At 54.8% G+C, this 23,374-nt stretch overlaps 1 protein-coding gene across 1 annotated transcript; it reads left to right on the top strand.

The window, feature by feature from the left end:
* The first annotated feature begins 5,972 nt into the window (after positions 1-5,972).
* On the top strand, positions 5,973-20,504 carry MEX3A (mex-3 RNA binding family member A). The gene is made up of 2 exons (XM_035571135.2): positions 5,973-6,456; positions 17,294-20,504. Exons 1-2 carry the CDS (start codon positions 5,973-5,975, stop codon positions 18,397-18,399), a joined length of 1,590 nt encoding a protein of 529 aa, XP_035427028.1. The 3' UTR covers positions 18,400-20,504.
* The last annotated feature ends 2,870 nt before the right edge of the window (positions 20,505-23,374 follow it).

Genomic DNA, 23,374 nt, shown 5'->3' with positions numbered 1-23,374 from the left:
AGGCGTGTGGTGAATCTTACCACGAGACTAAAATTAATAGTGAGGGGAAGAGCTCCGGAGCACAGCGGGGTGATTGCAGCACCCCTGGGAAGGAGGCATCACATGCGGCGTGACACCCGCCTCGGCTCTGGCACGATGTGGAGAATAGTTTGGGTAAAGATTGGAGGGGAGGAAGAGAACGGTGCCCCTACATGAAACCAGAGTGACACCGCTTGTCTAGGGTGTCCGGAAAACCTGGGAGCGTGGGCTGTGCCATGCTGGCCCGATTGCTCACAGGCACAAAGAACTCTAGGATCAGGCATGCTGCTGCTGCCCGAGATTCATAAACTGCTTCGGTTACAGGTAAGTAACAAAAGTTTTTTTTTTTTTTCTTATACATCTATTTAACTTTGTGTGTTTGAGAGTGCTTTGTGAATAATTACTGTCGTTGCTTTCAAGCACAGTCAGTGGGGATGAGACACTGATCTCTTGCTGCATGCAAGGATACCAAATCCAACCTTCTGAGCTCTTTCTTGGCCTTGTTTAGGCCAAAAATGTGACTGCAGCCAGCCCCATCACCCTCATGAATGCTCCTGAAAGGCAAAGGGACTTCACTGGACCTAACCCCCTAGCAAAAACCTTCCCCATTTCCATTGAAAACCCCACATGGTTGGAAAAAGCATTAGACCCATATATACTCCAAGCCTCAAAGGTGGAAGACGCTACTGTGGACAGAGCTTGCTTGTAGCCCTGGAAATCAGATCTGCAGCCCTGGTCCCACCCCGATGGAAGCTGGTCGGGCTCCATGATTCGGGTCCCTGCCTTGAGGCTGGAACCACGGCACGTTGCCCCCCCGCAGGCACACTCGCTGCAGACATTTGCCACGGTGACGGGAGACGGGTAAGCCCCTCGGCCAGGGCTGATGTATTTCTGCACCAGATTTCCTGGCCAGAAATCCCTGCGCATGTGCCGCGCAGCTTGATGAGGGGCGTGCGATGGATGCATCCAACACAGCTTGGACATGCCGGCTTTGCCGGGCGCACGCACACCATCTGTCCGGCACACGGCGTGTGGGGCCGGCACATCCAGGACGCGTCCGACCACGGCGGCACCGGGCGCCTGGTAGGAGCGCCTGCGTTGAACCTGCCCCGCTGGCGTCACGGCGGTGCGATGCCCAAAGAGCCGACCTGCACGTGTCCTGCAGCTGCGCCAGGACTGCCGAGGCTGGCGGGGGTTCAGGAATGCTGGATAAATGGCTCGAAGCCTAGCATCCCACCTGGCAATATTTCTAAGAGTTAGGGGGGCGATGTGTCCAAGGAAGCGTACGGCGATCCTGACTTTCTGTAAAACGAAATTGGGAATTATCTGCTTGCAGAAGGTGGGGTTCCAATGGGAAGAAAAAATATTCCTTGACAAACACAAACCACATTTCTAAGCAGCAGGAATATGGGAGAGCGTGACCGTGACACTGAAAGACCCTCTAGGTCCCAAATCTAAAATCACTGAGATTTCCACTTGAAAGAATTTCAACAAACTTAGGGCATTTTTTCCAAAAACCTCGTGTCCAGAAGTCCAAAACCTCAACTCTTACAAGCACGACCAATCCTGCAAATCGCTCAGCACCAGCAGTCCCACCACCAGATTGTGCCCATAGCTTAGCGCTCCATCTGCAGCCAATATGCTGAGCTCTTAACAAAATTGAGGGTTTTTTTCAATCAGGTCTCCTGAGCCTGATCCCATGGACATGGACTCAACAAAACCAATGGACTTCAAGGAGCTTTGGAGCAGAGCTTTACAGTAATTTACTTATCTCACAGAAGAGCTTAATTAACAAATGTTTGCAAAGCACTTTAGGATCCCTGCATGGAGGGAGAAGAGAGCTTTTGCTATCGGGCCGGTCTAGAAAGCAAAAGGGTTTACGATCGGTACGTGGCACCCCGCAACCACCGCAGCTCCGGCACACGGGGAGGCGACGTCTCGGAGCTCTCGCGGCAAAGGTTACCAGCGCCGAATCTCTTCTAGCAGCTGCCATCCCACAAACACCTCTTTCCCCCAGCCGCAGGTATATTTGAGGAGAAAAGGGATGGAGGGCTGGGAAGGGGAAAAACTTTGTTTCTTTGCCATGCTCGCTCTTGGCGATGAGCGTCAGTCGCTGTTTTGCCTGTTTGCAGCCAACGGCAGCTTTATTCCTGCCTGCAACGGGGCTTTCTGCGACACGCTGTAATGCCCACACTCCCCCCCCGGCAGCTCTGGCATCAGCAGCAGTTGCACTTCGCAGTTTCTGGCTTTTTTTTTTTTTTGGACCATTTTGCAACCCATCGCCTAGGAAAGGCGCGAGGAGCACGACACCGCCACTGATCCCCACCCCTCTGCGTGGCAGAGCCTTCCTGGTTGTAGTTCATCCTTTCTTCCCTGACAGTCATTGAGGGATGTGGATTTTAAAACACTTGGACATACCAACTTTTGAACTAGAAACACCGCGCGGCTGCCAAAAGGAAGTAGGGAAGTTTGCAGAGTGGCTGTAACCGTGCACGGTCTATGCCCGCAGCAAAGCGCTCAAAGTGTGCAAGCTGGAGCCGGAAAATTACTTCTTACAACGATGCCAACATCCCAGCCTCTGACTGTCCTGTGATAGGAGCTCTTCCAGCTCATCGAGTCAGTTCTAGAGCACTAACTTTAACCCAAATTGCTACCAAAACCCAGCCACCCCAGAGGGCAGCAGCACCAGACGGGAGGTAAGATCATTCCTAAGCAGCTGATATCACCAGGAGGAGGATCAAAGCCTTGGTCGGAGCCCAGCTACGCCCCCAAAATATTGTATGAACCGAGCAGCGCAGCTATCAGGGACCCATCAGAATTAGTCATGGCCCATGGTGCCAATTCTCGCAATTTTGCTGTGAGCATTCATGTTTGTCTGAAATTCCCAGCTCCGTGAGTCATGTGGATATGTGCGAGTCTGAATTTTCATTTTTAAAAGCAAGTTTCTAGACCCTGTGGCTGTGCAGAGAAGTGAGGTGATGTAATTCAAGTGAAATCTGGAAGCCCTGGGAGAAGGTGAGCGAAAAGCGGCCCGTATTCTCCATTTTTATGGAGTCACACAACTTTTTAGCTAGTTTTATTATTTCTGGGCCTGTCGGAGAGCTCAGAGCTGGAGCTCTGCAGTTCTATCTTTGTTTTTTTTTTTTTTTTCCTTTCCCTTTATGACTTCAAGGGGCTTTCTCCTCCTGAAGGCTACAGGACAGAACCTAAAATGGAGGTTGGAAGCAAACCGGTGTCCCTCAAATGATGCGGTGCCCACAGGCCAGGCGCCGCCACCACCTTCATGAACGTGACCAAACTTTAATGAAAATCCAGCTGTAATATAATTTACAGGACAAAATATACGTTCCCAACAAGACAATGCAATGCACGGGTGTTTGTGCGCGTGGATGCACGTGTGAACGCACACCTGCATGCGCACAAAACGCTTCATATAAAAACCCATTCCCACTTTATGGACGTATTTGGGGTAAATGCTCACCCCTTGCACGCTCGCTTCCCAGGTCTGCATCTTGCACGCGCGCGTGTTTAGGCAGAGTCTCACACCCAACCTTGCCGCGGGTTGTTAGGCGTGCGAGTGAGCCGTACCTGGCAGCGGGTACGGGGACACCCGTGGCCACCAAACGCCCACCTCGACCCTCTCCGGGCCATGCGACGTGCACGGGGCACGCGGGGCCGAGCGTGGCCGCGCCAAACAAACGCTGCCATGCGTGCGCAGGATGAGCCCCTGTCCGGTGCCCATGTGGGACATTGCCCGCGAGCAGACGCCACCTCTCAGACGAAGGAACCCCTCCCCAAGCTGCCAGACCTCAGCAAGTCCCAGCACCGTGCAAAGGTTAAAATAAAATACGAGTAACTCAAGACGCTGCTCCACACTCGTGACTGAAAGGAGACGCGCGAAATGCAGCAGCACGAGGTGGGGTTTTTCTCTTCTTAGCTCTACTTTTTTGCTCTTTTTTTTTTTTTTTTGGAAGCTCGCAGCACGGATGCCAACACCTCCAGCCCCAAGGCTGCTTTGTCGCAGGTCCTGCAGCAGAGGGAACCTGCCCCGGCCCCTCCTGCGCTGTCCCAGCATCTGCCCGACTTCGCGCTGCGGCTCTGGGTGGCGAAAGGGAACAAAAGCAAAGCACCCATTCCCAAAGTGCCTGGGCAAAGTTGCCGGGAGAGCTATAGCAACACCTTACCGTCTGAGTCACTGGATGAGACATTTCCTTGTGCTGTGTGCCCCATCTGCTTAGTTCATCTGCAAGCTGAGATCTTCTGCTGTAGACCCAGAAAGAGAGACAGGGGGAAGAGAGAAACCTCGCAGCGAGGATCTGAGAGCCAGGGAGAGGAAAGCAGAGGGAGTACGGGGAAGGGGGAAGAAAATTCCTGCCTGGGTGACAAGGCACCAGTGCCACCACCCATCGCCCTGCTCCGTCCCCAGCCAGCGCCGCAGCCGTCGCCTCTGCCAGGGCTGCAGCGCGGTGTGGTGCAGGGGGGAGCCTCGCACCGCTCTGCATTGTCTCTCCCCAGTGTAAGCTCGTTGCAATCCCATTTCATGGGAGAGACATCTGGTTTGATTCAAGAAGAAAGGGGAAGAGGGGAGAAAGGCGCGCACAGACACACGCACACACACACACACACACACACAGGGCCCAGCCCCAGCCTGGCTGGCGGGGAGCTGAAAAGCTATTTTCAATGCTTCCCTGCGCTGAACCGCTCCTCATTTCAATGAGAAAAGGGAGAGGAGGAAGAAGGGCTGGCCCCTGGCTCTCCCCCAGCAGCCCCATTTGCCGGGGGGGGGTGGGGGGGCTTTGCTGGGGCTGGGGGGAGGCTTTGCTGGGGGCTGGGGGGAGGCTTTGCTGGGGTCTGGGGGGCTTTGCTGAGGTCTGGGGGGGGTGTGGGGGTTTGCTGGGGTCGGAGGGGGCTTTACTGGGGTCTGGGGGTTGGAGGCCAAGAGTGGAGGCTCTGGAGGCCGAGCCTCAGCGGTCCCCGATGTGCTCGTGCGGCAGCAAAGCCTCGGGGTACCGGAACCCCGCGCCACCCCCCCCACACACCTTTTCTGTGCCCTCGGATCCCCGCGATTTCCCCCCCCCCCCCCCAAAAAAAGAAAAAAAAAAAATCCCTCCAGGCTCCCAGCCCCACGCCGTGGCCCCCAGCACCCCCGTGGGTGCCGCTGGGTCGCTAAACCTCCCCCCCCCCACTTCCCCCCCAGGATGCGGCTCCCCTCGCCTCTCCCCCACGCCCCCCCGGTGGGTTCCCACGCCCCCCCCCCTCCACTCGGGACCCCCGCAGCCCCTTCCACGCGTGCCCCCGGGACTCCCCACGCCGTGTGCGCGTCCCCCACGGGGGCCACCGAGAACAACCCCCCCCACCTTTGCCCGCCCCCCTCCCCCCAAGCTGTTTCCCACCCCGGCCCCCAGCGGTTCCCACGCATCCCCCCTTCCCACCCGCGCCCCGTTCGCGGAGCTCCGCGGGGGGGTTGTGCGAGCAGGGATCGGGGACTACATCCCCCAGCAGGCCGTGGGCCGGGGCAGGCTCCCGCTGCGCCCAGCCGCCTTCAAACAAAAGAGTTTTTCCCCCCGCAACCCCCCCCCCCCCTCCGGCGGGGCTCCGCGCCCCCCGGCCCCTCCGAGCACCGGCGGCGGCTGGGAGCCGGGGGCGGAGGCGGCGGCGGGGGGACCCCGGCGGGCTTGGAAGTGCCTGGGCTCGGGTTACAGAGAGAAAGGGGCTTGGCCAGGCGGAGGGGAGGTGGGCGGAGGGTCCTTTTCTCTCTCTGTTTCTCTCCCTCTGCCTTTTTTTTTTTTTTTTTTTTTCCCCTCCCGAGCTCTTTGTGTGTCCCCCCCCCCACTCCCCTCCTCTCTCTCTCTCTCTCTCTCTCTCTCTCTCCCTCTCTCTCTCTCTCTCACACCCCCCCCACCCTCCCCAACCAACCACCACCACCCAACCCCCATCTCAAGTCTTTGTTAGCCATGCCTAGCCTGGTAGTACCAGGGATAATGGAAAGGAACGGGGGTTTCGGCGATTTAGGCTGTTTCGGTGGGAGCGGCAAAGACAGAGCGCTGCTGGAGGATGACCGGGCGCTGCAGCTCGCTTTGGACCAGCTCTGCCTGCTGGGGCTAGGCGAGCCTTCCTCCTCCTCCTCCTCGGCCGCCGTGGTGCTGGTGGAGGACAGCAACAACAACAACAATAACCCGCAGCAGCAGCAGCAGCAGCAGCAGCAGCAGCCCCCGCCGCCGCCACCGCCGCCGCCGCCGCAGCAGCCGCCGCCGCCGCCGCCTCCGCCGCCGCCCCCGGCCCCGAAGGGTCCCCCGGTTCCCAGCGCCGGGGCGGCGGAGCCCAAGTTGTGCGCCCTCTACAAGGAGGCCGAGCTGAGGCTCAAAAGCAGCTCCAACACCACCGAGTGCGTGCCGGTGCCCAGCTCCGAACACGTGGCTGAGATCGTGGGGAGGCAAGGTGAGCAAAGCCGGGGGGAGCCGGGACAGGACCCCCCCCCCCCCCCCCCCTTTATGGCCAGGACCCCCCGCCTTTATGGCCAGGACCACCCCCCCCTTTATGGCCAAGACCCCCCTTTTGGCCAAGGCCCACCCCCCTTTATGGCCGGGACTCCCCGACTTTTCGGCCAGGACGCCCCCACTTTTTGGCCAAGCCCCCCTTTTCTGGCCAGGACCCCCCTTTATGACCAGCACCCCCCGTTTCTGGCCAGGACCCTCCCGTTTCTGGCCGGGACCCCCCCCTTTTCGGCCAAGACCCCCCCCTTTTTAGCCAGGACCCCCCCTTTTTAGCCAGCACCCCCCTTTTTGGCCAGGACCCCCTTTTTAGCCAGGACTCCCCTTTTGTCGGGAGGCACCGTGCAACACCTCCTCCCCCCCCACCCCCTTTAGCACCGGGAGCGCCCCGCTTAAAAAGGGGGGGACCGTGAACTTCCCCCCTCCCCGCACCGCTTTTCCCCCTGCCATTGTCCGAACCGAGCCGAGCCGAGCCGGGCCAGCCCCGAAGGGGGGACAAAGGGGAAGGGGCGACCCGGGAGCACTCGGGCGCAGCGGGGAGCCGGGGCTGAGCCCCCCCCTTCCTCACCCCCGGTGGAGGGGTGATGGGGAGCGCGTGGGGATGCCCACGCGTGTCCGTGTCGCTGCGCCCTGAACCCCGAAAGGAAAAAGCCGGGCTAAAAGCGGCAAGGGGGGAGGCAGGGGGTCGTGGATGGAACGGGGAGGAAAAAATCCCCTTTGTTGGGCTCGGCGTGGAAGCGAGGGGGTGTGGTTGGGGAGGGTTTGCCGGGCCGGGCGGCAGCCCCCGGGCCTAGCGAGGCCCCCAGGAGAGGATTAAGGAAAGTTGAACTCGTCCTGGCACCAGGGGACAAGCGGGGACCCCGCCGTGGGACGCAGGACCCCGTCCCGAGTGGGGTGTCCCCGTCCCCCCTTGCCATCAGCCGCCAACCGCCCGGCCCCGCTCCGTGACAGTGATGCTTTTGTTCTCCTCGCGGCTCTGTTCGGAGCGAGGTGGAATGGAGGAGGGCTTTAAAAATTATATATATATATATATATACACACACACACACACCACACCCACTCTTAAGTCACCCCTCGCCCACCGCTCCGGCTCCGCGAGTGGGGGGCGCAGGGGGGTCGGCGCGGAGCCACTGCGGGGCTGAGGCTCGGGGCTGGCGAGAGAAGTTTGTGTCGCTTGCAGAGGGGGAAAAAAAAAATAATAATAGTGTGGCTAAGTGGGATTTTTCTCTCTCTCTCTCTCTCTAAGCAAGTAACTTGACGCTCTGGAAGTGTGACGGGCAGAGACTGCGGCTCCAAATCCAGATGCTTCCTCTTGGGTTGGGAATTGAAATTGCCTGAGCTGGGAGGATTTTTTTTTGCAGCCCCGCCGCTGGGGTGGCAGAGGGGAGCGGGGGGGGGACCCGGCGGCTGGGTGAGGCCGCTGCCGCCAGCCGGGGACCCGAGGGGCGCGAACGGGCTGATGGCCGCGCGTCGCTGGGCCGGAACGCGTTCCGGGAACAATGGGGCCTCCGGTGGCTCGGCTCGCCCGGGGACGAAGCCGGGGATGGCGGGGGCGTGGGGGCCGCCGTCCCCTCCCCGAGCCCTGTGTGGCGGCGGCGAGGTGTCCTGCTTTGGTTTTCCATCCCCGCCTCGTGCCAAGGGCTGGGGCAGGGGCGAGGGCACGGCCAAACCCCCTGGGCAGGGGGTTTTGGCAGCAGCCCTGCGCGGCGGGGGCACGGCCGTGGAGAATCAGGCCCCCTTTGTTCCCTAAAGTTGGGAGAGAGACGGGCTTTGGTGGGCGGCGTGGGGGGGAGACGCTGGGCGATGCGGGAGGTGCCCCCGCTGCTCCCCCCTGGGCCTCGCCGCTGCCCCGACCTCAGGTGCCAGGGTTTTTTTTTTGGGTTTGCTCGGCAGGCAGCGGTGTGTGCGGACATGGAGACCTGGGTTTCTTCCACCATTTTTCGTGTGCGTGAGGGTTTTCCCACATCTGGGAAGCGTTAGCAGCCAGAGCCCTGGCTGGGTCAGGCTGCGCCCCGCGACAGGGCTCGGCGGGCCAGATCCTGTGCTGCTGGAACCCAAGGGTGCTTCGGCAGAGCCCAGGCAGCTGCAGCTCTGCACCCCAGCAGCCATCCTGGACCCCGCTCGTTATTTTCAAAGGCCTTCAGCCGTGTCTCCCGGGTCTCGTTTTGTCGGGAGGCTGGGCTGTGCCGGCCGCCTCGCCGACGTAGCTGGGTGCGGACGCTGCAGGGACCTGGCGCCATCCCTGGGGGCCAAATCCTGTGCCCTGCCAGCCGCCTGGCTGGGGCTCAGCACCCCCGGTGATGCTGCAGATGGGGAGGTGTGAGCTGGCTCTCTGGGGAAGTGAGTGGTTTGAGGGTACTGGTGAATAGGGTGAGGAACATCTTGGAAAAGAGGAGGGGGAAAAAAAGTGTTATTAAAATAAAAATCGTTTTGGGGCTTTGATTGATAACAGGGTTGAGCTTTTTCTTTAACTTCGTATTTTTTGATCTGATGAGCCGCTCCATTCGTGATATTGTAAAATGTTTTCCACCTCTGAAAGTGTAACTTGCTGGCACGAGCGCACGTGAGTGGCCTGGACCTGGGCACAGGGTCCCTTGGTGTGCCTCTGGCAATGCGATTTCCACCTGCTCGAAGACTGCCCTGTGCTTTGCTGGAGCTGTGTGCAGGCACCTTGGTGTAAACGGGGCTCAGCCCCGGGTATTTTAGTTGGGATGGCCGTAAGTGTGACTTGCAAAGAGGTTTTGGTTGGGGGGGACCCTTCTTTGGCTGGGGGGTGCTGCAGGAGCTCGGCCTGAGCTTGCCAGCTCCGGCGTGCCCCAGGAGCGGCCGCCGTGCCCTTGCGGAGCCGATCACTGGCTGGAGACCTCGTCTGGGTTTGCGGCAGTGCTGGGTTTTGCACCGAATTCAAGCAGCGCTTCCTCGGTGGCACGAGCGCCTGCCGGGAAGCATGGGGGCTCTCATCGGGACAGCGTGGAGCCCCAAAAAGGGGCACTTTGGGGGAATTGGCCCACCGGGAGCCGCTCCTCCCAGGGCGGCCGGTGCCAGGGAGCAGGAGCAAAGGGGAGGACACCAGAAAGGGAAAGGTGAGGGGACAGGGATAAAAAAGTTCCCTTGACTGGCGTGGGACCACACTGCCCTGCCCGTGGTTGGCAGTAGCTCCCCTTCCCTGGCTGGCGGCGGAGCCGTGGCCTCCAGGTGTGCCCCCATTTTATCCACTAGGGCAAGGAGTGGGGACATATCGCGCAGGTGGCTGTGTGGCATGAGCGTGATGTAGGTTCTGGAGCCGTCGGGGTCTGCAGGGTGCTCCGGGGTGCTTGGTGGCACCCACATTTCACTTGCCACCTCCTGCTGTGGGCACCTTCCCTACAGCCCCCTCCCCGGGACCGTGCCTGTCATCGGAGCTGTGCAGGTCGATTTGCCAGGGTGTAAAGACAAAGCACCAAAGTGTCTTGGAGGTGATGGGGCAGAGGGGTTGCAAGAACCTTGTCCTTTGCAACCCAAGGGTGTGGTTGTAGCGGAGAGGGGAGCAATGCTGGGAAGGGCGGAGGATGTGCAAAGGTGTCATGCTTTGGCCTTTCAGACCGAGAACTTAAAAACAAGCAGAAATCCCCAGCCCCCAAGACATCCAGGTTCTTCCTAGAAATCAGCGGAGGTGTGGATCAGCGTGGCGAAGGCACAGCTCTCGCTTTGCTGCCAGGGTTAAATCTGCTCCCTCTGGCAAACTGGACCGTTGTCAACAGAGCCAGGGAGGAGGCTGCAGGACTCGAAGGGAAGCGCGTTTGAGGTTGGGTCCCGTTTCTTTGTGCACTTGGGGTGTGCAGGCGTGGGGAGAAGGTGCTGGGTGGGTTTGGCTTTCCGCTGGTCGGAGCACAGCGGGGCAAAGCCGCCCGCTCCTGGCGGGTACGTTCCCTCGGAGAGCATTGCACCTGGCGTTGGTGGCAGCACCCGTTGTCACCTGCACCCAGAGCCACCCTTTGGTGAAGCATCTCCCAGCCTGCTCTAACTAGCCCCGCTGTCAACAGGAATGAGATTACACGAGAGAGGAGCTTAACATAAATTGCTCTTTCTTGGCAAGGTGAAGTCAAATAACAAGAGGCCCCACTAACCCCAGGTGATTGGGCTCTTTGTGTAGCTCCAAACATGCTCCAACGCTTCCAGCATTTAAAAATAGTCCAAGGAAGCCTTTCCCATTGAGGAAGTCTGATGACTGCAGCTCCCCCACCCACCATGTGGAGGTGGATGTACAGCATCCGAGAGGCAGCGAGGGGGTCAGATCCTGGCGGCTGCTGGCTGCGTAAAGCTCGGGGCGAACGCCATCCATCCGGCCCGGCGGGGTCCCGGAGCAGCCCTCCGTTACGGCGCTCCAGCAGCCGGAGACGGGCCTCGCCGGGAGAGCGGGACTGCAGGCGGTGGCAGCCTGTTTCGAAAGTGTTAATGAGAATCCGTCTGAATTTACACCGGGGAAAAAGTGCGGAGCGGGATCTACTTTGCGCGGTTTGAACTGGAGGTGGGAGGAGAAAATGGGTCTGGGAGAGAGACAAAGGGAATTTTCCAGGGAGACGTGCGCGCTCCGCGCCCGAGATCCGGCTGCTGGATGCCCGCGCGAGCCCGGCCGGCCCCGAATCTAGGGCAGTGGGAGTGCGCTGCCCCCCCCCTGCGCTGCCCCCTCTGCGCTGCCTTTGTCTGGCAGCCCCCGACCCGCCGTGCCCCCCACGAGCCGTCCGGCGCCACGCGTGCCGCGGCGGGATCGTGGCATGCGGGGGCCGCGGACACACCCACCCCGGTGCGGCGTGGCGATGCCGAGACCTGGGGGGGCTTCAACACCGTTCCGCCCCCCCCGCTACACAACAAGGCGGTGATTGTCTGTGGCGGACGGGCTGGTGGGGTCTGCCGCTGCGGGGTCGCGTTGTTTTTTCCATGGTGCGTTTCACCTTTTTTTTTTTTTGTATGTCTTTTTTTCTTTTTTTTCTGTTTATAACACAACTTTGATCGCTACGTAAAATCACCACACCAAAATGAGGCAGTTGCTTATTTTCCTGGCATATTGGTTTCTCTTTTTTTTTTTCTCCCCTCCTTGTAAACACAACTTGCATCATCAGTGCAATAAAACCTCGATGTGAAGGGATTTAGTTGTTTGTTTGTGGTCCTTTTGTGCGCGCTGGTGTTTTTTGACACCACTTTCATCAGATTTTCAATGCAGCAAAATCTTACCCCACAGATATTCAGGACGGTGTATTTGTGATGTTCTTTGTGTGCTTGTCTTTTAACATGGCTTTCATCTTAAATGGGAAAAGAATGCCCCACCTTACCAGAGATATTGGATGGTTGCTGATTTTATGGTCCTTTAATTTTATGATGATGATAACAGAAAAAAAGACAAAGTCCTAATTTGCCCTTAGGCTCTTTAATACCACACCGGCAATGTCAAAATGTCCGAAGTTGGGTATTTACAGGTGTAACTTACGCCCGAGCAGCGTGAAGGAGCCTCAGTGTAAATGAGAAGAGGACTAAAAATCTTTTGTCTGTAGAGCTGGTCTCGTGTCTGACAAAAACAAGAAATTCAGGGACCCGGAGTGATTTCTGTGGTGTGTCTAAGAGCCGAGAAGATGACCTCGGGGCTGTCTGCTGTAGGTGAAGCCCGTGCAAGGGCTGCAGGAGGTGTGCCAGCTGATGCCAGGTCAGATCCTTCCAGGCTGCATCAGTGGCATCGTGCACCTGCTCAGGATCCGGCCTTCCAGCAGTGGCAATGGGAAGGGTGTCTGTGGGTTTAACCCTGAATTTACACTGGGGTAAAATTCCCGATGGTGGCCACGCCTGGGTTTTTCGTCACGCCGTCCTCCTGCTGGCATTTGCCCCGTGCAGGGGGCACGTGCAAGGTTTGGAGCTGCTCGAAGGCCTTTTGCCACCGCCAGAGCAGCGCACGGGAGCCGCGGTGTAAACCACGAGGTCCCACGGAACCACATTGGTTTCAGGCCGCTCCGAGTGAGGAGAGGTTTCGGATGAGTCCGTTCGCAAAGTAGACGGCGGTCAGGTTGGATGTATCCTACACCCTCGTTGCCTTGGCAAGGTGGCTCGAGCTCCTTAAGCCTTCCTTGTTAGTTTTGATGGATTTGTTTACCCCTAATGCAGGGGTAAACAGAGATCTGAATCACCCCCTGACTTGCCCCCGTCTCGAGTTTGGCAACGTCTAGACCAGATTTATTTATTTGTAGCCAGAGCTAGTGCTGTGTGGGCTCATTCCAGTTAGGTAACTGGTCTGGGTGCCGGAGGCTCAGCAGCCCTCTAGGGTTTGCTCCTGTAAGTTAACGCTTGTGGCTTGCTAGGGTAATTTGCAAACACATTTACTTTGAGTCAATTGGCAGTCAGTTAACCGAAGTTAAAAAGAAAAAGGGGTGGGGGGAGGAAATAATCATACGAGCCTCCTTCGCAAAATGCTTTGGGATCTGTGTTACGGGCAAAAAAAAAAAAAAAAAACAGAATAATAGAAGCTAGGTAGTGGAAACACAAGAAAGAGCTTAATTCTCTAATATAAAAATCTAACTGGCAGGAGTCTGCCAGGGATCAATTAGCTGATGTCTGCACACTGCCTTAAAGAGTAGAATGCTACAGCAAAGTTACACATTATTATAGTTCCTACAGGTCCTTTTCTCCTCTTAGTTTTACATTTTTAACACCACCTACTTAGCAGTTCTCTCCGCTTTTTAATAATCTACCAAGCAAAGCAGTTTGTTGCATGTTGTTTCCAAATTTCTGTTACGCACAAAGAAAGCCTTTCATTAAAAAAACACACAGGGCAAATTTCGTTTTTTAAAAAAAAAAAGCACACTAGACTGTGCTACTGATCTGACCAGGACATGAAGGGCCATATTCTGATCTTGGCACGCTCCGTCAGAAGCAGAGCGGTGTCAGAGAGCTCAGCCCCTATTTTGCGGTGTGCGGCAAGGTCGGGGTTGGGGCTGGGATAGGCAAGGAGCCGTGGCAGTGAGCGGCTACATCAGATTGCAGCGCAGCCTGATTTTAGCTGATGTAAATCAGTGCAGCCCTCCTGGAAGTTGGTGGAGTTATCTGGATTTGCGCTGCTTACGGCTTGGCCTGTTGTCTGCGCCAATTTAGAGCTGCAGGAGATCTGGGCCACTGAACCTGCTGGTCTTGATGGAGTTGGTCTCATTTCCTGTGGGGTTATTTTCTCCAGTTTTTAAGCGCAGGATCCCCCATCTGTCTGCCTCCGCAAAGCTGGCTTTCCTGTCTGCAGGCCTGCACAGAGACCCTCCCTCCTCCTCCCCCTGCTTCTCACACCATCGACTGCACCATGCGTCCTTTTGTCCGTTTCTCCATCTTCCCTCCCCTTGTCTTGCCGTTCTCTCTCCTCGCCCGTCTCCCGTTTGCCTCTTTGGGGTGTCTTCCCTTGGCCTCCACACCACTAATTCTCCTCCTTGCCCTGCAGGATCACAGCTTGCCTCTCCCCTCCATTTCCATCACCTTTCCTCCATCCCTGGCTCCCTCCCACCCTCTCCAGCTCATGTAACTCGCTGACGCTTGCCCTCATTCATGTGTATTCCTTGCCACTGTTCCCTTCCATCTGTCCCCAGCGTGGAGCCCCTGTCCTTTGTCACTGCTCTGCTTGCCTGACCCTCCATGTCACCTCCTCGATTGTTCCCTGTGATGCGGGGCTCGCATCCCTCTCCCCCCACACATGGGCATTGTCCCGTGCCTTAAGAAACGCCAACCCCGCGCCCAGCCCTGACGAACGCGTACCTACGGTCCCTGTTCAAGCGAGAGCCAGCCTCGCGGTCCTAGGAGGCAGGACGTGGGTCATGGGGGAATTCAGCAAACCCTGCCTCAGTCCTCAGTAGCGCACGGGACTCATCTCCAGCGTGGATGCTTGTTGCTAACACCCCCATTTCTTTCCATGTGACGCTTCGGTGATATCCCTGGGGAAATGGTGGCATCTTGGTTAATCTTCCTAAGATGGAATCTCCATCTTCGGAGCCAGAGTCACAGATGTGGAGCAGGCGTGCGTCTGCCCAGGACAGGCCAGGAGCAGCCCAGCCTGCCTTGGGGTTGTGGAGGATGCAGGTAACCCCATACAATTTTATCCTGCCCTCCATAGGCTCCCTGGGGGAGCCTTTATTCTCTTACTTTGTGTGCATGTTTTTATCCTACAGTTATGTCGTGCCTAGCACGGTCAGGTCCTGTTCTTTGACCGAGTTTCCCAAGTACTAATAACACACCGCTGTAGGTAGCCGTTGGTCCACATCAACTGTTTAAAAACTTTGCTAAGCAAAGCATTGCAGATATACTTCAGGGTGCAAGCTCCATGGGGAGCAATGTGTTGGCTACACAAGACTGGTAGGGGCTGGATTTGCTTTGGACTTTCAGGATTTGCCTGGCTCTTTCTGTGTCAGATCTTGCGTTTCCATTCCCCAGGAGCGTGAAATCAGTGGCTTAGAGATGTGTTTAATGCAGCAGCATCACCATGCTAATTGTTACAGGAAGTTTTGCGGTAACACAGAGCAAGAGACAGCTATTCTCACCATTTTACAAACCGGGGACCGAGGCTCAGCGAGCCGAAGTAACTCTGAGGAGTTAAAAGTTGCACTGGGAGTCTGCAGCAAAGTCAGGATTTGCCTGCACACGTCCTGTGTTTCTACACCCGTGGCAAAACCCTCTGACAAATGAGGTGGGGGGGGGGGTTCAAAGCTGTACCTGGAGGTTTCGTTGTTGGATGAGGCTGCACTCCAGTGCCCGCGTGTGTTGCGAGAGGGAGTGCGACCCGTCGGGCTGGCTGCCTCTGCTTCGTGCAGCTGTATCTATTGGTTGAACCGTGCGTGGCGCATGCCACCGCTGCAAGCTTGGAGAAATATTCCTGCCATCTGTAGCGGCACCAGGTTCTGTTTTTATCGCTGAAGGTGCAGGGTTCAATTCTTGCTAATGATAGGGGGTGGTGGGATCGTTATGTTCCTGCAAATACCCCAATGTCACAAGTCCGCATCTCGTGAGTCGAGCTGCAGATAAGTGGCAGCACTAAGTGAGTGGCATACCCAAACTCCCAGCTGGGAGAGATGTTGTTATTTATTAGGGTGTGTATAAATAATAATGTTCCAGCCTACCAGCTGAGGAATCTTAATTTCTTGGTCACAAAAGCATCGTTGGCAGGTCATTTTGTGTTAGAAGTGTGATGTCGGCATAGTGTGCTGTGGAAAGCTAGGGTGGTGTCAAATGGTCGCAGGAGAGAAGAGGTGGGCTCATTTTGGGGAGAGGAGGTTGCAGGGATGGGTGATTTCACGCAGTATCCTGATCTTTTTGCTCCATGAGCATTGAGCCAGATGTGTCCAGACACCTGCATGCTTGGGAAGCCAGGGCAGAATGCTCCCCTAACTCCATTTTCACTAGGAGGAATGCAGTACCCTGCAGAAGCACATTTTTTAGTTTTTCTTAGAGACCCAAGCTTGGAGCAAACGTCCTCCCACAGAGGAAGCCCCAGTCTGAATGGGAACTCGGTGCCAGGCTTTGAAAATGCCTTCAGGCACTGAGCGAGGCTTTTGGAGAGCAGGGTCAGAGGGGCAGCAGCGGGGAGGGCTTCCAGAAGTAGTTTAGAAAACTGTGCCACATCTGTAAAAATATTTAGTGGCTCGATGGCATCCTAGTGTCATCTAGGAACCTGGAGTCGCATTGCTGCCTCTAAACCCCATTCTGAAAAAAAGATTTGGAAGCCAAAGCACACTGAAAAGTCTCTTGCCTTTTTTGGAAGAGCAGAAAGACATTTTCTGAGCTGTCGGGAGCAGAGGGAATAGGCTTGGTGGGCTCCGGGGCGTGGGTGTTGGCATCACAAGTGGATGGCATGGGAAGTGATCTTGGGAAAGGGTCCGAGCGCCTGGGCCGCTGCGATGGGGAGGCGTGCGGCACTGGTGTTCGATGCCCCAAAGCAGGGGCCAGGAGCAGAAGGCAGCACTTGGTGGGGAGCAGGGCTGCACGCACCATGGCAGGGCTCTGCCTCGGTGCAGGAGGGCAGCCATGCCCTGTTCTGTGCTTTTTTAGCCCCAAAGCGAAAGGTAGCATCCCGCCAGCCCCCAGCAGTGCTGACAGTGGGGGTGCCACAATGTCTGAGGTGGGAGCCTGAAGTGCTGCATCTCTGCCACTTCCCCCAGGCTTGTCCTGCAAGAACAGAGTCTGGCTTGCACCACAGATTCACACCAAAAGCCCCACACTAGGACAGAAGTCTCCATGCAGAGAGGAATCCTGCCCCTGTACCGAGAGGCACGCTGAATAGTGGCAAGGGGCAACTGGGGCAGCCATCTTCTCTGAGGGGCAACATGGTGGGGCCCAGGTCTTGGCAAGGATGGGCTTCCTCACAGAGACCGCTGGCCCATGGGGAGGGCTCAAGCTCTCCCTGGTTCCTGGGGGTGGGAAATTTCTGAGGGGTGTTTTCTGAAGGATGGCTGATTTCTGAGGGGAAGCATCTGAGGGTGATTGCATGGTGAGGGGCAGCGCACAAAATGGCAGCACCCTCCTGGGCATGGCAGAAGAGGGGGCTCCTGGAGGGGGAGACACTCCTGCTATGCCTTTCTCTGGGGGCAGTGAGGGGGAACCTTTGGCATTTTGTCTGTCCCTGTTAAGGGAGTAAAGGTCTTTCCCTCGTGTTTTGCCCCTGCGCAGTGGCTGCTGCACGGTGCACAGCCTGCTGGAAACAAGGTGGCTTGTCCTGGTTTCCTGAGAAGAAGGGAGGGTGGTGAGAGGGGCGTCCTTTCTAACCTCCCTGCCTTGTTTTCCTTCTCTTCCCCAAGGCTGCAAGATCAAAGCCCTGCGGGCAAAGACCAACACCTACATCAAGACGCCGGTGAGAGGCGAGGAGCCGGTCTTCATGGTGACAGGGCGGCGGGAGGATGTGGCCATGGCTCGGCGGGAGATCATCTCCGCAGCCGAGCACTTCTCCATGATCAGGGCCTCCCGCAACAAAGCCGGCACCACCTTCGGCAGCGCTCCCACCTTGCCAGGGCAAGTCACCATCCGGGTGCGCGTGCCCTACCGCGTGGTGGGCTTGGTGGTGGGCCCCAAGGGCGCCACCATTAAGCGGATCCAGCAGCAGACCAACACCTACATCATCACGCCCAGTCGGGACCGGGACCCCGTCTTTGAAATCACAGGTGCGCCGGGCAACGTGGAGCGTGCTCGGGAGGAGATCGAGACCCACATCGCGGTGAGGACGGGCAAGATCCTGGAGTACAACAATGAGAATGACTTCCTCTCCAGCAGCCCTGATTCCGGCATGGAGAACCGCTACTCGGAAGCCTGGCGGGTCCATACGCCGGCACCGGGCTGCAAACCCCTCTCCACCTTTCGGCAGAACAGCCTGGGTTGCATTGGCGACTGCTCCGTTGACCCCGTCTACGAGACACCCCGGCTGAATGACCAAAACGATTTCAATTATGGTTACCTCTTCCCCAACTACGGCGTGAACAAGCAAGATCTGTATTACGGGGTGCCGGAGTCAGGTGCCCCAATGTGGGCTGGGCAGGAGAACACCAACCCTGTCTCGGTGCTCTTCTCGAAACAGCAGCGTTCCAGCAGCACTGGTGCCATCCACCCAAATTCACATCGCTCCCCATCCTCCTCCATCCAAGAGCCCAATCTCTCTGGTCTCCCCAGGCGGTCCCAAGGAGAGCCGCTCCAAGGGTTTTCCAAGCTGGGGACGACTGCCGCTGCCCGGACGTCTGTCTCCAGCAGCCGCGAGTGCATGGTGTGTTTCGAAAGCGAAGTTACGGCAGCGCTGGTGCCATGCGGCCACAACCTCTTCTGCATGGAGTGTGCCGTGAGGATCTGCGAGAGGACTGATCCGGAGTGCCCGGTTTGCCACGCTGCAGCCACTCAGGCCATTAGAATATTTTCCTAAAGAGACAGAGCAGGGCATTGGGGTGGGGTGGGGGGTAGGAAGGGAGCATGGGGGGGTCCAGGAAAGAAAAGTGATGATAATAATAATAATAATAATAATAATAATGACATCTGAAGAACAAACGAATGAAAGAATAAATTAATTTAAAGAAGAAGAAGAAGAAAAAAAGAAATTATTTTACAAGCAATGTATGTTATTTTTTAAAAAAAAGTGAATAATAAAATTAAAATGAATAGCAAAGCCAGAAATTTTGAAGGGCGAACGATGCTCCAGCCTGCGATGTCTTTTTTAAAACAAGTACTCTGAACGCACACTCGGATCTCGCAAGCAAAGCGGTTTAGTTCAGTTTTTTTTGGTGGTGAGATTGGGACTTCTCTGCATTGACCAAGCCAGGCCATCTCGATCGGACGGGGAAGGGAGCAGGGATGTGGGGAGGGCCCTGCCAGCCTTTCTTCTCCAGCCATGTTCAATCTTCATCTTGGTCTGAAGCCCCTACTCTCCTCCCCCCCCAGGGATGACAGCCCAACTGGGAGCTCAGAAAGAAACAAATAGAAAGAAAGGAAAACGGATGTCGGGGATTTAAAAAAATAAAAAAGACACCATCAACCTCTGGGAACCTGTTAGAACGAGGGCACAACTGTATTACCTCAAAGATTTAAACAAAAAACCACAGCAGCTAAAGAACTTTTATTGTTTTCCTTTTTTTCTAAAAAAAACAAAAACAAAAAAGCCACAAAAAAAAAGAAAATAAAAAAAAGACGAAGAAGAAATAAAACTGACGCCGGTGAAGCTGAAGAAGGTTTGGAAGAACCTATTTGAATCACACTGGGCGATTAGCATTTATTTTATTATTCTGAGCCACCATGGAGTTTGGAACTTTGTTCTTTTTTCCTTATCCGAGCAGGGATTTGTTCATCAGACGAATCAGGAGTCACTAACAGGGTATTTCAAAAGCAGTCCTGAGTTCCCATCCTTGGGGGGAGTGTATTGACTTCCGCGTTTCTGTAGTTCACTCTTCATCCTTTTTTCCAAGTGATGCCAGCTGCAGCTACATGCAACACGCAAGCGCACGTGCACACATGCACACACACACACACTTGTAACATTGTGCTTTTCTTTTCTTAAAAAGTATATATATCACACCAAAACCTAAGAAAGACGATCATGCAATACAGGCAATGAGCCCATATGAAACCAACATGCATCCCAACAGAAAGCAAAAAAGAACCCCGAGTTTATATATATAATTTTGTTGTCGTCGTTTTTAAACTGGACCAAAACTTTTGTTACCCAAAACCGAGTGGGGGGAAAAAAAAAGAAGAAAAAGTATTTCTTTATGGACCAAAACCTCTTCAGCTGTCCTTTACCTGGATCTTCCTGAGGTTGGCCACTTTTATATATTATATTTTTTTTCAGAACGAAACAAAAAAAAAAAAAAGAATTGCCTTGTTGAACATCCTTTAATCATTTCAAGACTCCTGGTTTTGTTAAATCAGATACTTTCTAAACCATTGGGAACTGGGAGAGGACGGGCTTCGAATCTGGCTTCTGTGCCAATGCACACAAGATGCAAGCCAGCATCTTAACATCATCAGGTTTGTTCAACCAGTCTGTGGATGCCAAAATGCCGTGATGGTAAAGATGTGTGTTGGATTAACCTATCAAGTACCAGTATACCTATCTATAAATATATGTGTGTATATATATATATATAGGCACTTAACTCATCAAGCACCTATATATATATATGTATATATAAATTATATATAGAGTTTTTCTCCCACCACCACCGCTTCCCCATTTCCTGCCCCTCGACTTCTGCTCACAGATCCTGGACCCTGATTTAGAACTGAACCAGCAAGTTTCACAACTTGGCAGAGACAGTTCTACAGCAAAAAAAAAAAATAATGATAATACCAATAAAAATCGCCTGAGATTTTTTTTCCCTTCAGTTACAGGAGACTTTATTTTCATCGTAATAATGTTCCTGGGAACATCCCCTCTTCTGCTCGGTTTGCTGCCGCTTGCTGCCGGTGCCGGGGCAGGCTGCTCCGGTGCTCTGCATCGATAAAGGTCTGCTTTCAATCTCCAGATACTGGGTGGAGGGGCGTGAAATGATGTACCTCCACCGTTTGTGCATCGACGGTAAAATATTACGTAGGGGGCGAGATGGAGGGGTGGACGCTGTTCCTAGGTTCTGTAATGGATGCTGATGTTTCGGAAAAAGAAAAAGAGATATAAAAAAAATAAGAAAAAAAAATACTAATGCTGTGCTAAAGGGACACTGTCAGGTCGAATGTGTACTCGCCTCCTCCCCAAAGCTTTAAGAAACCTTCGGCTGCCTGGTTCTCCGTGTCCTGCGGCGCGCGTAGCCGCTGGCGCCCGGAGCGGGTCGGGACGTGAGTGTGTGCCCAGGGGAGGCGCTGCCTTGGCCCCATGGCCAGCCACGTCCTTCCTAAACTAGCCTGGTTCTTGTTCAAAGTCTGGCTTTGGTCTGGTCCCAGTAGAAGAAGGGTAAGGGAGAGAGGGGGGGGAGCATTTCTGCGCGCCGGGCAGTAACCTCTCCCCGCCCCGCACGCCACCGCCTCCGCTCGTCTGTGCCCCGGGGTTGCGTTGGAGCCGTTCTCCCCCCAAAATCCTCCCGATGGTGGCAAGAGAGTGGTTGGGGCAAGAGCTGGGGGAAGGGGGGGGCTCCAACCGCCATTCTCGGGGCGGGGGGGGCGTTCGGAAATGTTCGTGTCGGTACCGGAGGGGCTTGAGCTGGAAACGCAATGGCAAAGTGCTTCCCCGGCTGAGTCCCCCGGGGCCGATCTGTTAGTTGAGTGACTAGTCGTTCTTGGCTGAGTGAAGTCTGTTCGTGGTAATGTGAGCAAGTTTTTGGTCAATGTCTTTCTTTGATGCCAGGTTGTGAAGAGGTTGGGGGGGGGGGGAGCGGGGAGGGGGGAAGGAGACACCCGTGTGGGGGCCTGGGGCGGGGGGGACCTGTGCTAGCACTGACCCTAGGGATTTGGGGGGGTGAGGGGAGGATAAGGGGGGCCCTCGTCCGCTCCTTTTATCTCTTCCCCTTCCCCTAGCAAGCGAAAAGCGATGTAAAAGCCTCCTGCATGCTGAAAATGTTAGAGAAAAAAAAAAAAAACTTTCTTTTTAGAAAAAACAAAAAAAAAAGGAAAAAAAAAGTTAGAAAACAAAAAAAGGAATTAATGACCCAAACAAACATCCATGCTTGCTGATCGGAACCAGGGGCCGGCTGTCCATCTGTCCAGGCAGCGGCAGTCTGCCCCTCTCTGCAGACGAGGTTCCTACTCAAGTCTCCAAGTTGGCCTTTAATAAAATCTTCAGTTCCAATAACCTTTATATATATATATATATACATATATATATACATATACATATATATTAAAAGAAAGCTTGATGTAGCAGTTCTAGTTTAAAATGAATAGAAGTATTTCGGCCCCCGTTTTATTTTGATTTCGATTTCTCCTTTTCCCCTGCTTTTCCACCCTACACCCCCTCCCCCCCCCCAACTCCGTATTTTGATGTAGCAACTTTGGAAGAAAAAACCAGGCGCTGTAAACGCACCGAGAGCTACCTCTGGCCCACGAGGGGCTGCAGGGGGCTCGGGTGGTGGGGGAACCGTGGCCCCGCCGCCCCCCAGCCCCTCGGGGGCACCCGGAGAGGCTCAGACCCGGGGCCTGTCCTAGGGGGAAGCCCGGTTGCGGGGCTTAAAACAACAAATTTGCGTAACTTTTTTTTTTTTTTCTCTCTTTTTAAATATATGTATATATATAAAAAAATCTTTAAAAAAAAATAAAAACAAAAAACAAGAAAAAATGCCCATGACCTTAACTATTTGCTCTGACTTGTATCTTCCTTGATAGGTGACTAAAAAAAAAAAAAAAAAAAAAGGCTTGTTGGTCCAATTCACCAGCAATAACATCCGCTAAAAGCAGAGCCCTCCGGATGGGGGGGGGTCGTGGTCCTGGCTTTGGGGGGCTCCCTCGTCCCCGCCATGTCCCATCCTGCCAGGGGGGCCCAGCCACCCCCGGGTGTGTTTTGGGGGCGCAGGGCAGTGGGACGGAGAGCAGGGCGCCGAGCACCCGGGGGGCTCGGAGTGCTGCTGCGGGCGCAGGGTGCCGGGCGCAGGCAGGATCAGGCCCGGGGGGAGGCTGTTGGGCGCTTGCTGAAATGGGGGCTGTGCTGAATACAGGGTTCGTCCGGCTAATTTATCGGGCTTCCCGGTGCTGGGGACGCAGCCAGGGAGGGGACGGACACGTCCCAGCCGGGCTCTGCGAGGGGACGCCCCGAGGAGAGGCGATGAGGTGGAGCGGGTGGTGGAACGTGAGAAAGGGAACCGGAGGGATGAGATAATATCGTGCCGTGATGTCATCCTCATCGACATAAATTATGTAGAGAATAGTGTGTATTATAATGCATAACAGAAAACGAAACAAAAAAAAAAAAGAGAGAGAACCAAAATTGGATTTATATTTAATGAGGAGATACTATAAAAATATCTTGTCCTAGCTCCCATTTGCAAAAGTATTTTTCAGCTGGAGGGATATCTATTATTTTTTTCTCTTTTCTTTCTTTCTTAAAAAAAAAAAAAATCTCCATACATACAAAGGCTCAGACTGTTACTATTGTGAACCTCTTAAATCAAAATGCTCCAACCTGTTTATTTGGTATTTGAAGGGTTTATTTTGATGCATTTGCTGGTGTTTTTTAAAGAGAGAGAGAGGAGGGAAAAAAAGATTAAGATTTTAAAATTAGAACATTTCTTTATAATTTAATATTCTATTTTAATAAATGCATTTATTACATGTAAATGTAGCAAGGAACTGGGCTAATAAAAATACTTTTTATTAGGTAATTTATTATAAGAAAAAAGGATATTTTATTTTATGATAAAGTGATCCTTAAAAGTTTAGAAGGTTTAGAATATATGTAGGTTAAAAAATACATTTGTATCCAGAGT

This window comes from Cygnus atratus, chromosome 28 (genome assembly GCF_013377495.2).
Source record: "Cygnus atratus isolate AKBS03 ecotype Queensland, Australia chromosome 28, CAtr_DNAZoo_HiC_assembly, whole genome shotgun sequence".
Lineage (NCBI taxonomy): Eukaryota > Metazoa > Chordata > Aves > Anseriformes > Anatidae > Cygnus > Cygnus atratus.
The sequence above is the reverse complement of the archived record's forward strand: the minus strand, read 5'-3'. Positions and strand labels throughout refer to the sequence as shown.

Bases quoted from the DNA above. Each gene is read 5' to 3' on its own strand.
- MEX3A (XM_035571135.2), top strand. From the start codon at position 5,973: ATGCCTAGCCTGGTAGTACCAGGGATAATGGAAAGGAACGGGGGTTTC. The intron at 6,457-17,293 runs GTGAGCAAAGCC...CTCTTCCCCAAG, and splicing joins TGAGATCGTGGGGAGGCAAG to GCTGCAAGATCAAAGCCCTG.